The 13,989-nt window shown below is 38.1% G+C and overlaps 1 protein-coding gene across 4 annotated transcripts in view; it reads left to right on the forward strand.

Moving 5' to 3' along the window:
* The window catches only part of SNTG2 (syntrophin gamma 2), a 228,335-nt gene that overhangs the window by 125,749 nt on the left and 88,597 nt on the right, over positions 1-13,989 (forward strand). For all 4 annotated transcript variants that reach the window (XM_032213408.1, XM_032213409.1, XM_032213410.1 and 1 more), the window contains 2 exons: positions 3,966-4,053; positions 9,731-9,822. In XM_032213408.1, coding sequence (XP_032069299.1) covers positions 3,966-4,053; positions 9,731-9,822 — 180 coding nt within the window. The remainder of the gene's footprint in view (positions 1-3,965; positions 4,054-9,730; positions 9,823-13,989) is intronic.

Genomic DNA, 13,989 nt, shown 5'->3' on the forward strand with positions numbered 1-13,989 from the left:
TGGGATGTTGTTATGTCACTTCTTTTACAAATGATATCAATGTTTTATTGCTGTTTCAAAGTAATTTAAAATTCTTTGGGTCTATTTTCCAAGGGGTGAGAAATTAATATCATTATAAGATATTAATGAGCATTTAACTGTGGAGATAGTCTGTGTATATATATATATGAGTCTTTTTTAATGCACTTTTTTCTTTTTAATGTCTTGTTTGGATTTTTTCTTCTTCGTTTCTTTAAATTTTTTGGTGTTTTGTATCACTTTTGAATAAAATTAAAATCAATTTTTAAAAAATCAATAAGTTTCTATTCCCAAACATTAAGAACCGTGGTGGCACAGTGGTTAGAGTGCAATACTGCAGGCTACTTCTGCTGATTGCCAGCTGACTTTGGCAGTTCAAATCTCACCAGGCTCAAGGTTGACTCAGCCTTCCGAGGTCAGTAAAAGGAGGACCCGGATTGTTCTTGGGGGGCAAATAGGCTGACTCTGTAAACCCCTTAGGAGAGGGCTGTAAAGCACCGTGAAGCGGTATATAAGTCTAAGTGCCGTTGCTATTGAACCGCCTTTGCTCCCGCCCTGTGAGAGACATCTTCCCATAAAGGTGAGACCTCTCCTGGCTTTACAAAAAGGTGTGTAAAAACATGACTCGGTGCCCTCGGTTGGAGCACCAGATGTGCATGCAGCTGTGGAAACCCCTCCCCCACCTTTTAATTGATTTTAACATTCATTGATCTTTTAAAATTTTATATATTGTTTTTATGCTGTATTGTACATCATCCAGAGTCTGACTGTGAGAAAGATAGGCAGTTCTTAAATATGATAAATAAATAAGTAAACACACATTTAATGTAAACACATATTATCTTTGGAAGTAAGGGAGTTGAGAAGAGTTAACCCTATTAAGTTTAGAGTCTCATTGTTAATAGATAATTTTTAGCCATGGTAAATCAGTCTGTCAATTCAATGACAGTAGCCAATTCCCGGTTGTTCCTCTTTGGTAAAAGAAGGGAACATCGAATCTTTGTCAAGCTTTCAAGAGTCTGTTGTTATATTTCTTAACAATAAAATGGAGTTCCGGGAGTCCTTGCAGAGTCTTGTTATCTGACTTGGTCTTCTTGAAAGGTCTGAGGTCAGCCTAAAGTTATTTATTTGAAGTTAATACTAGCAAGGAAGGGCCAAGGACCAGACGGATATCTGAAATATTATGTATATCTGCTTTTACCAAGACTGACTAATTTGAAATTGTGCTTTATTATCATGACATAAATTGCTAATACTGAGCAAAAAGTTGTAAATGATGTTTTAAAATTAATGAATTATTCTGTGCTATCTGATTAAATTATAATTAGTGGCATGATTTACCATAAAATTATAACTTGTTGCTACAGCATACTAATGTGAATTTTTATATTTTCCTTTTGGTTGGTCACAAAAGAGCTTGAGAGCCATACTCCTTTCAATTACACCATTTCCCCTAGAAACTTAAACAGCTTCAGATGCAGATTTGAAGGCTTCATTACCATAACATTAGCAAAGAGAGGGGCAAAGTGATTAGGTGATGTTGGTGGCCTAGAGAGAAAATATCAATTCATTCCACTTTTAAAATGGATATTAATGAAGTTCAAAAAGCCTCATTTGTCAGTCTGGAAAGATTAGAAAATAAATATCTTTTTCATTAAACATGGACAAAACCTCAACCAGCATTTTTTAAACAGTTATTTTAATAAACAAATTGACTGCCTTATAATTCCCATAATATTTAGATATTAATTTCCCCACAAAAAAGCTGAATTGTTTTAATGCACCTTCCAATTTATTCAGTGTTATGTGAGATGAGTGTTCTGAATGTCCCATGTGCATTCTGCGTCCCTCTCTTTATACTTGATATTGAACAGAAAGAATCTTTGTAGAATTAAACATTTAAATTCCTTATATCACTGAAAATGCCGTGTCGGAAAGAAGGCTGAGAAAATATTTACAAAACCCTCACATCCTGGACCTAATCTCTTTCAACTTCTTCCCTCAGGATGTCTCTGTAGAGCATCGTGTGGCAAAACCACCAGACATAAAGATCTCCCACCCCCCATGTCATCACTCTACTGAACACTTCATACCCCTTTTGCACTGTCCCCTTTTCTCATCTTTTCTACTACTTTTTATTGTTTTTTTTTTAGGATTTATCCATTGTTGTTTGTAACTTATGATTAATGATTTTAACTATGATTATGACCTATTATTTGCTGTTTATATGTACACTGAGACCTTATGCACCGGAGACCAATTCCTTGTGTGTTCTATCACACTTGGCCAATAAAAAAATTCTATTCTATTCTATCCTATCCTATCTTGTTATAAAGGGATAAATCAAAGCACCAGGATTCTAATTAATTGCCAGTTTATACACACTAATTTATTTGATGATATAAAGATAGTTTTCCCAGATGGTCATTGTCCATATGCACGTATTCAAATGCCAGTTTTATTTCATTTTTAATTCTTTTTGTGAGTGTGCATATTTTTATGAATCCCTCTTTCTTTTTGTAGGAATATAGATCTTATAGATGGCTCACTTGGGGCCTTTCCTCATTATTGTACTGTCTCATAGTTTATATTACACTGATGTTTTCATTTCCAATAACACAGGTTGCCATCTTTGCCTAACTTAATGTGGAGTTTCCTCTCTCTGTCTTGAGAAAAAGAGGCCTGATATTAGGAAATACATCAAATGTCTTCATCCAGAAGCCCCATTTATGCTTTGTCTGTTTAATTAAATGACAACGTTTGGCAGAAAGGCAGCAATCATACCAGTACTAGGCAACTTCCAAAAAGAAGCTAATATTTCAATATATATGCAGGGATTCAGGCAATTATAGTCAGAATAGATTTTAAGAACCTCAAGGTATCCCGGATCTAAGTCTGGATGTTATTTTAAGAAGTGTAACAACACATAGTCAGTTGAAATACTTAAGAGACAGAGTTATGAACATGCCTGGATTGCCTATATCTTAAAGGCAAATCTGAAATCTGAACATTGCTCTTAACGGTTGGTTGAGCAGTGATGAGATGGGTCTGGGATGGTGAATCTATGGCATGGGTGCCACCGGTGTTACGCAGAGCCATTTGCGGAAAAAGTATGCAAAAAATGAGGGGAGCGCCTGCCATGCGCACATGCGCCCTGGGGGGGTGTCACACATTGCATTATGGGTGTGGTACACCCACACACGACCCCCCCCCCTGTGCTCCACCCGCCCACTTACGGCACGCGAGCCAAAAATGGTTTGCCATCACTGAGACAGGTTATCAAATTTGGGCTGATATGTTAACTGGGACTTTTCACGAATAAAAAAACCAGTTTCTTCTGTAACGAGAGTGTACAGTTTGCAGTCATATACTCTGTGTGATTAAGGGAGGATACCTGGCCAGCACTTGCTGCCAATTGAATGGTACCTGTAATATTATAAATATTATCATAAGTGCTTATTGCTTTTGCTACTAACCAGTCATTCAAAGTGAAATTTTATTTTGAAATAAAGGATTAAGTATAGGTAAGGGAAAAGTACACACACACACACACACTTGGTATAAAGTAGCTTGTCTTGAATCTTCTACTTAGGTATTTACTATTTTTCCTGCTCTATAATTAAGTGTGAAAACAGTTTGAAGCTGGATTGTCTTCTGTTACAGAAGAAATGGCTTTGAAACATTGTTTATTTGTTTGTTTTTGCTGTGTAGGAGCTAAGAATGTTTTTCATATTTTTAATTTTTCATCTCTTCCTTGGTGACGAATAATACACTTACACTTTATAATTGTTGTGGTTTGATCCTCAAGGTAATCTTCATTCCAGTGATAAAGTTGAATATTGAATTTCTGACACATATAGTGAGAATGCAGCTTTTTGATGTACATTAGTTTGCTCTCTGGGGCCGGTTCTTTGGTATAAAGTAGCTGTTATTTATCACACTGACAGGTGCAACTACTGCGAAATGCTGGCGATGAAGTTGCCATCACCGTTCAATACCTCAGGGAAGTACCGTCATTTCTAAAGCTCCCATTGGGTAAGGGGAAATTAACAGATATCTGTGAAATGTTTTCTGGTGCCATATTCCTCATAACAAATGGACACTTCTTCATACCTAATACATCTTTCATGAGTACTTTATTTCAGGAAAGCCTGTAGATCAAAATGCTGTATTATTTAAAATTTGTCTTTGCTCCCTTCATATTTCTTTATTTCTTTATAGCAATTTGTAAACTGCCAACTGACTAGGATGGGGCTGGCTGGACTGATATTCTGTACAGGTAGTTCTTGAGTTACGACTCCAATTGAGCCCAAAATTTCTGTTGTTAAGTGGGACGTATTTGTTAAGTGAGTTTTGCCCCATTTTACGACCTTTCTTGCCACAATTCCTAAGTGAATCACTGCAGTTGTTAAGTTAGTAGCCCGGTTGTTAAATGAATCTGGCTTCCCTGTTGACTTTGCTTGTCAGAAGATTGCAAAAAGGGGATCGCATGATCCCAGGACGTTTGTCCTGAATATGAACCAGTTGTCAAGTTTCTGAATTTTGATCCCATGATTTAGATTTAGATTTAGATTTATTTTATTTGTATGCCGCCCTTCTCTGGGAGGGACTCAGGGCGGCGAACAACTCAAGAGGGAAAGGGAAGCATAGAACACAATAACAAAGTTAAAATAGCCAAGAATCACACAACCACACAAGTCGAGAGGGGAGGGGAACTCATCAACCCCAGGCCTGCTGGCATGACCATAGGGATCCTGCAAAGGTTGTGGAAAATGGTGATAATTCACTTTTTCAGTACTGTTGTAACTTTGAACGGTCACAAAATGAACTGTTGCAAGTTGAGAACTCCCTGTATAACCAACATATACAGACATATTTCGGTTAGTATAGATGAACCAACATCAGCATCTTTTTTTCCCCCTGGGGACCAGAATTGAACATAAGAGCTCCAAATGTGGCCTCATCATTGCAGCATAAAGCAACACTTCATGTGATGTTGACTCTATTGATGTAACCTAGAACTGCATTAGGCTTTTTTGGCAGCTGCAGCAAACCGCAGGCTCTTATTGAAGTCATGGTTTATAAGGACACCCAGTTCCCCGTCACAGTGGCTACATTTGCGCCAGGTGCTGCCTAGCTTATAACTGTGGATTTGGTTTTTCTTGCCCATATGAAGGCATGTGATTTCATCAGCAAAAGCTTGCAATGTTCAAGTTCACCATAACCTAAACTAAGCCAGCTCACTAGTCAATTGGCTCACACTATGATAATTTTAAGCGAATAGGCAACTCATAGGACATTCCTTATTATGCCCATATAGCATGATTTTTTTTCCTCCTGAATACCTGGATGCACTAGGCTGCAGCTGCCCCTTTAGAAATTAGACATTGTTGGAAATAACTGGTATCTTGGATTCAAGGTGCTGCTTGTTAGCTAGAAAGCCCCATATGACGCAGAGCCTGGTTACTTGAGGCATTAACTTTCTCCCATAGTAATTTCTGTTGTATAGTAAAAGTTAGTCCTTGCTGTTAAGAATGACAGCTCGGCAGCAGCCAGGCGCGTCTTAGCCAATCAGACGCGCCTGTCAGTTGCCGGGCGAGTCTGAGGAACTATAAAAGGCAGACTCGTTCAAACTGTCAGTGGTTCAGCACCAGAGCAGACGAACACTCCAGTCCAGCTGGAGCTGCTTCTCTGCCTCTCTCTCTCTACACAGATCATCCTTCTGTTGCTACATTGTTAAACCAGCACCCTGCCTGGTTGTTACCTGTTACTGTTACAAGTTGTGTTAAAATAAATTGGTTACAGAGTTACCGGACACGAGCCTCTGTCTCATTCCTGAAGATATAATAATTTCCAAGCCAATTTGATTTGGCAGAAATGCCGTTTATTGGATCTCTGAAAGCATGCCTTGTCTGTAGCGCTAGTTGCCCTCTGAAATGAGGATGGGGAAAGCTTACTCTATTTTTAGATTGTGGAGTTTCCACTTTTTTCATATTGTTATACAGCTTTGTCATGACATGAATATACTGCAAATATGCTCTTGAGTATTTTGTCTCAGACCTGATGCTTGAGAAAGAGACAGGTTCAGAAAGCATCAGAGAAGAAGAAGTCAATCCTAGTGGCTAAGCAAGCTATTCAGGTGACCTACCAATTTTGATAGTGTGACCTTGAGAATTGGAAGTAGGCCTTCACTCCCCCCCCCCCAATGGGTATATCTAAGCTCTACATTAGACAGAATTTTTCCTAGTCAGTCAAAAGGCAAAGCAAGAGATTGTTGTCCACCCTGAGCATTATTTTTTTAAGAGAAAGACTATAGATCAGGGGTGTCACACTGAATTTCCATTGATGGCTGCATCAGGGTTGTGTTTGACTTCAGAGGGCCGGGATGGCCGTGGCCAGCTCTATGTCACTGTGATGACCTCTTGTAGCCCTCCCTGGGCCTTCCCGGCTTTCATTTTGACTGGCGGAGGGCTGCAGGAAACCGTCGCAGCCAAAAATGGAGCCCAGGAAGACCGCAGGCAGCCCTTCCAAACTCCATTTTTGCTGGCAGAGGCACCATGGGCCAGCCCTTTGCTGTTTCAATGCAGCCCCGTGGGCCACATCTAAGCACCCCACGGGCTGAATGTGGTTGTGAACCTTGAGTTTGACACCTCTGCAATAAATCAATCTAATGAATAAATACCTTCCTTGGCTTCTTCAACTATGGCATAACTTTGAACAAATCTTTATCCCCTGTTTTCTAAATAACACATATTCATGCGCCAGTGGTGGGCCCGATGTCCTCCACATGAACGCGTGCAGTGCGCGCACATGCATGCAGCACGCACATACATCCTACCTTCCAGCAACACCTCCGCAAGCCTCCACAATGCTCAAGCTGCTCAGTGGAGCATCACGCAGGCGCTGTATATGCCGTGTGCGTGCCCAAAAGTGCCAAAGAGTTTAAAGACAGGTATGGATGCCGGGCAGGCGAGTGGGCAGCCACCAGGGCGTACCGCCTGCAACTCACCACTGTCATGCACGCACGGGCACACACACAAACAAAAATAAGGGGAAAATATTAATTACTGAAAAACTATGTATCCTAAGAGAGATTCCCCACCAAGAAATATAAAAACTAATAAAAAAATTCAACTTTTTACATACTGTGCATTATCAGAATTGCATCCCTCTTAATATTCTAGAACAAATTTGCGAGAATTGAGGGAGGCTGAAGGAGAGGTAGAAGGGTATACCTATTCTCTATCAGTTTTATTTTTATTTTGTCATCCATCTGCCCAATGGTCATTAAAAAATATAAATGGCATAATGGTAATTTTAAAAAAATAAATAAAATGGAAATTATTTTCATGGGGAATTTTCTTAAAATATACTGCATATTTAGTCACTATCTCTTGCCCACTTTATGGGATACACACACACACGTGTGTTTGTGTGTCTGTGTATAGAAATATATATGTGCAGCTGCTATTCAGTGCTTCCCAAATATTCTTTGCAATGTCTGGACCAAAATATATTCTGGTTAGCAGCAGACTATGTATACTTATGCAATGATAGATCCATTTTGGTAACTTATGTCATGTCTCTTGAAATTAATTTTATAATGGATTTTCTAGGCAACCTTAGATGAAAATGCTGCCTTGTGATTATTGTAATGTTTGGATTCTATCATAGAGAATTATTTATAAATTTATAAACCATTTCAATCAACCAACTACACACACACACACACACACACAAACAAGTAACTCTCTATGTAATCTTTGCATCAAATTCATTTTTAATAATTTTATCCCAAGAAACATAACCCATTAAACTGGGGAAAGATTGCTACTTATAATGTTATGAAATTTGATTTGTGCTGGAAGCTTTTAAAACTAATTATGTTTCTCCTCAAAATGCAGGAAGAATTATAAAAAGAGGGAAGGATAAACAATATTGCAGTCTTTTTTCTCTTTTTAGTTGTGAGCAGATATGCATAAAGTCTGAATTTAACTGTAAAAGTAGCCTCTTGGGAAAGGTCCCATCATAAGCGTCATTATCAATGTCAGACAGGCCATTTTGTCAGTATTGTTTGAAAAGCTTTAGAAATAATTCTTCAACTGCAAATTACTGGATATGTCATGTATTTTGTTTGAGGTTGCTTGGGAGCAAAAGTCCATGATTTTAATAGACTCCTTATTCATGTTTAAAAACAAATAGATTTAGTTCCAATTGTACAGAATGAAGTAAATGCTGCAATTTTCACAAAGCCCCTTCAGATTATTATTTTTTAAATCCAGTTGTGAGAATGGCAATGCAATTAGAAATCTACTATCCTTTTACTTCGCTGAATAAGTCTCCAAAACAAATCCTCTTTCAGTACGGTGTCACTATTGTCCTCTTCTCTCAAAACAGTTGTCAAAGAACAGCTTTAATTTATCCCATAACTTTTAGTATTTAGTACATTAACTTATAGTAATCCAGTTGTAATTTTTCCAATAACTTAAAATTGGAGGCCTTCTGTTGAAGTGCTGACTATTATTGCCTTTTTAACTACAAGCTCCTCAGTGAGTTTGAACTTCTGTCTTGCTACATTTGCTGAGACCTTCGGGTGGTTTGTGATTGTTTATTTGGCAAAATAAATAAAAAAGAATATTAAAGATAAAGGAAAAATGAATCCGTAACAGAAGAAAATAAAGTGTAGAAGCAAATAATAATAATATGGCACAAACCAGCAGCAGTGGTAATTCCAGTGGTAATTGGCACACTGGGTGCTATTCCAAAAGCACTGGAATTACATTTAAAACAGTTAAAAATTGACAAAATCACCATCAGTCAAATGCAAAAAGCCGCACTGCTTGGATCTGCACGCATATTACGAAAATACGTTACGGCGTCCTAGGCCCCTGGGTGGGGCCCGACTAGTAACCAATGCCAAATCCGGCGAAACAACTGGCCGCTGTGATACAATTGTATAATAATAATTGCTTTTTTGATAATGTAGTTGCTGATACGCAGTAATGTCATAGAAGTCCCTGTGTAGAACTGACTTTTTATAGCAAAAGGCTATAAAATTCTTCCTGAATGGTTGCACCAGAATCCAAATTAAAGCATCTACTTCAATCCTGGCATGAGAATATTGAGCGAATGAAAGTTCCTTCCCTCTCTTATTAACTGATTGCCAAACTAATCTTATCATTATGAAGTTTGTCTAACATTCAACTAAAATCTGCTTTGATGTAATTTAAACATATTATATAACATATGATGAAGAACCGGTCTTGAACCTTTTTAGGGTTGCATTATTTCATTTTCTTTAAAAGTGCTGTTGGGTCTCTTCTTGACTTGATGAGATCAAAAAATGTCGCCATTCTTCAATCACTCTTTATAGGTTTAATAATCTAGACCTCTAGTGTAGAAATTAAGATGAAGTACAGGTATTTGGCATATGTTTCCATAGGCTGCTGTTAAAATTTGAGTTCTATAGCAAAAAAAATGTATACTATTAAACCTGGTTAATCATTTCAAACTCTTATTTCCTCAGCTTCAGTACCAGCTTTATATCTTTGTCTTAAGTCATAAATGAATTAAATCATATATTTTCCTTTATTTGTACAAACAAATCAAGTGGTTTACATGCATTGGATTTTCCCCTCTAAATCAACTTCGGCTAATCGTTCTCTGGTAAGCTCAAATTTAGAAGAAAATATTTCTTTTTAAACCATTTTAGGTTCCCCGGGACCATCAAGTGATCAGAGCAGCCGTGCTTCTTCCCCTCTCTTTGACAGTGGTTTACATTTAAATGGAAACTCAACAAATACCGTAAGTAGATTAATATTATTATTATTAATAGCCTAGCTGTGATGGGAGCATGTCACTGGCTTTGCCTTATCTAAAAAGCTAAGCAGGATCAGGCCTGGCAAATATGTGGAGAGAAATCAATGTTGTAGTCTATATTGGGAAATAAATAAAAAAATCCAGTAAGAAGGCAGTGGAAAACCTGTTCCTTAACTGGCCAAGAAAATTGTCTGAATGTGTCAAAGTCACCTGAAGTTGAGTTGCACTCAAAGGCGACTTTACTTTCTTGATCTGCTTCTTAAACAAAATGAAACAACTTGAATTTTACTTTCTATAACCGTCTTAGCTTATGATACAGAAAGCTAATACAGAAAGCTGTGCCTCAAAAATAGCTTGGTATAACAGCAGCAGAGCCAGCAGTGGCCACGTATCTGTCAGTGAGTCTACATTATGAGAGGATTTTTTTTGTTTAAAATAAATAATAAACTGTTGGGAAAAGTAGTAAAAATGTTTGGCGTGAGATATAATCATCATATTGCTTGTACCAATTTTCATTTACATCAATGTCTTGGGACTATTTTTAGGATATGAGTCCTAGGAAGGGAAAAAAATATGATAGCTAGGATGTTCAGTGAGAAAGGGTGAGTCTACTGAATAGATGGGATAATCAGCCAAATACAGAACCTCAGATTTCCTCTATCTTATCCAGACAAGTTTTATCTTTGGATCGTTTCATTTTATTTTGAGTTGAACTCAGTCCAGAAAGACACCAAACTGAGGCTAGGTACTTATTTATTTATATTTATTTATTTATAAAATTTATATGCCGCCCAAAGGTACATTGCCTTTAGTCCTCATTTAGCAACCACAAATGGTTTCTAAGCAAACCACAGGAAAAAGAAAGACACACACTAAGGAGATCATTGGTTGCTTCTGCCCCATTTAGATAAAAGTCGCCCAGAGTCCCTTGTTTTGTGAGCTGAATGGCTATACAAAATTAGGTAGGTAGGCAGGCAGATGACACCTTGTCGCAATGCTAACATTCTCTCATTCCAATGTCTGTCTGTCTCAGGTGCAGACAGTGTAAATGCAAGCATTGATCAAAAATGATATTACACCATTTATTATGATTAATTACCATTATATTTTCAAATGGTTGCTATCAGAGGCAGGCACTAAACAAGGACCACCTCCGATTTAACATCTACATGAAGCTGCTGGGTGAGATCATATGGTGGCACGGGATTAAATACCATCAATATGCGGACGATACACAGTTGTATCTGTCCGTCCCGTGCCAACTCAGTGAAGCGGTAGAAGTGATGGAGGCTGTTAGGGTTTGGATGGGAACGAACAAGCTTGCACTCAATCCCGACAAGACTGAATGGCTATTGATGTTCCCTCCCAAAGATTGGCTAACTATTCCATCTCTCAGTCTGGGGGGTGAAATTATTCGCCCCTCAGAGAGGGTTCGCAATTTGGGAGTCCTCCTGGACCCACAGCTGACTTTAGATCACCATTTGTCGGCTGTGACCAGGGGGATCTTTGCCCAGGTCCGCCTGGTGCACTAATTGTGACCCTACCTGGATCGGGAGGCACTTCAGACAGTCACTCACACCCTCGTCACCTCAAGACTGGATTACTGTAACACGCTCTACATGGGGCTGCCCTTGAAAAGTGTTCGGAGACTTCAGCTAGTTCAGAATGCAGCCGCACGAGCGATTGTGGGTGCACCCAGGTACACCCACATTACACCTATCCTCCACGAGCTGCACTGGCTGCCCATTGGTCTCCGGACACGCTTCAAGGTGCTAGTCGTTACTTATAAAGCCCTGCATGGCATCAGACCTGGGTACCTGAGAGACCGCCTCCTGCCAATTACCTCCCAAAGACCAATTCGATTGCACAGGCTTGGCCTTCTCCCGGTCCCATCTGCCAGCTAATCTCGGCTGGCGATCCCCCGGGGGAGAGCCTTCTCTGTTGCTGCTCCGGCCCTCTGGAAGGAGCTCCCCGTGGAGATCCGGACCCTTAATACCCTCCCGGCCTTCCGTAAAGCTACTAAGTCCTGGCTGTTCTGACAGGCTGGGGGCCGTTGAAGTATCCAGCCCCGCTTCAATTGTGAATGTGGTGTATTTTTAAATTTTTGTATCGTCTTATTTATTCCCCTTTCCTTGTTTTATTGTGAGCTGCCCGGAGTCCTTCGGGAGTGGGCGGCATACAAAACTAATAAAACAAAACAAACAAACAAAACAAACATATGTATGTTGTGGTGGTGAAGCACTTTTGTGTAATGCATTTGCAGTTCTTTAAAAATGTGCTTCTCTAATTTAAATCGTAATATGCTGCAAACAGGCTTTATCACTGCACTGAGCTGTAAGGCAGAAAGAGAATATACTTGTTCAGGCAGTGCATACGAAGGCGCGTGCAACGAAGACCCCCAGACTGCCCAGACAGATGCCTCTGTTTATCTGATATCACAGCTCAACTTATGGAGACAAATGGCTGCTCACTGTGTACACATTTCTGTTTTCCCTGGGTGGAACTAGAGAGATTTGGAGCAAAACTGAAGAAAATGGAAGAGAGCAAAAAGCATGCTGATTATTTGGAAAAAGCCACTCTCTTTTAGTTCTCTGAAGTTGGATCCTCTGAGATGCTACATCACTTCTCACACGATGCCTTATGCTATAGGTGGGCTTCATGCTGCAAGGGACAGGAATGCCAACAAAAGACTTTGTATTTCATCCCACCATGAGATACTTATAAGGTACTTTTTTTTTTAAGGTACAAAAGGTTTCCATCCAGGGAAAACTGAATATTTCTTCAAGAACAAGAAGCCACAATTCAAATACTGATGAAGAAAGTACTACCTTTTCAGCTTATTTTTTGAAAGCATAAATACACAAATTTGCATTTACCAGATTAAACTGTAATCCCACTAGATGGATGAGATGATTAAGAAATGTTAATTAAAAAAGTAATAGTAGAAATGGCATCAATTTCAGCTGCAGACGGTTGGATGTTTTATTTCTGGTGTGTATCTTTCTCCAGCCACTCTGGCCTTTTCAGAGAACCATCATTCCATCTCCTGCGCTGCTGTGGAATTGCAGAATATTAATACGGACTTAAAGTCTATTAGTTTTTCCTGTTCCATATCATTTTTATGAGAATGAAAATGTCTGTTTTTTAACCTGCCTTTTTTTTTTAAAAGGACTTACTAGAATGCAGTTATTCATCTGTTTTCACCTTTTTCTATATATTTTCATCTTTTTTTCATTCAAAAAATGCATCTGTGAAATAAAATCCATAAAAAGCAGTAAAGATTACCAGGAAAATGCTTTAAATTTATGTTCGGAGAAGGGGGGAATGAGTTTGTAAAGACCCAGCAAAAGTAAGAGAAAAATAGAAAGTTATTTTAGCAACAAGATAGAAATACTATATATTCCACTCCCAAAATTGAAGGTCAAAGCAAAGCAATCACTTAACCCCACATTTGAAGAGTTTCAGGTATGTCACAGATGTCTATTAGATCAGATGGGGTTTTTTTTTGGTATTTTGAAGTAAAAAAAACCTGATATTTAATTAAATAACTCTGAAAAAAATGGTTGAGAAAAACTCCTGCATGCAGCTGAGTTATTGCTTTCCCACAACAGGGAGAAATCTGCTAAATGCTTTTCAGACTACTTTATTGTAGTAATTTAATATAGTAAATAATAAATACTTTTAGTTAATGTTTAATTTAGTTTGATCATCCGGCAGAGTTTGAGTATTTTTTAACATTTAAATATTTTATTGGTAAGTATAACAACTAGAAGATATGATGAAGTACAACCGAAAATATTATATTGCTGATGTAATCAAAGCCAATATAAAAGTAGTGATTTAAAGTGATATATGAAGAAAGTTATAGCCATGAAGTATTATATAGAAATAGTTAAATATTTCAACATATTATTAAATCTAATCATATAGACCATCTATTACTCCATCCTCTCAGTAGAAGATAATACAGTACATTATTTCAATACCACATGTAACATACTTAGATTCTTAATGTTATTTAGACACTTTAGAATAATGAGCATAAATAAGTGAATATTCTATCAATATTCTGTCACTATTAATTACAGTTTGGGAAATTTATGTTACAAGCAATATGATTATTTAACCTTTTTGTTAAAATTAAATATAACT

This window comes from Thamnophis elegans, chromosome 3 (assembly GCF_009769535.1).
Source record: "Thamnophis elegans isolate rThaEle1 chromosome 3, rThaEle1.pri, whole genome shotgun sequence".
NCBI lineage: Eukaryota > Metazoa > Chordata > Lepidosauria > Squamata > Colubridae > Thamnophis > Thamnophis elegans.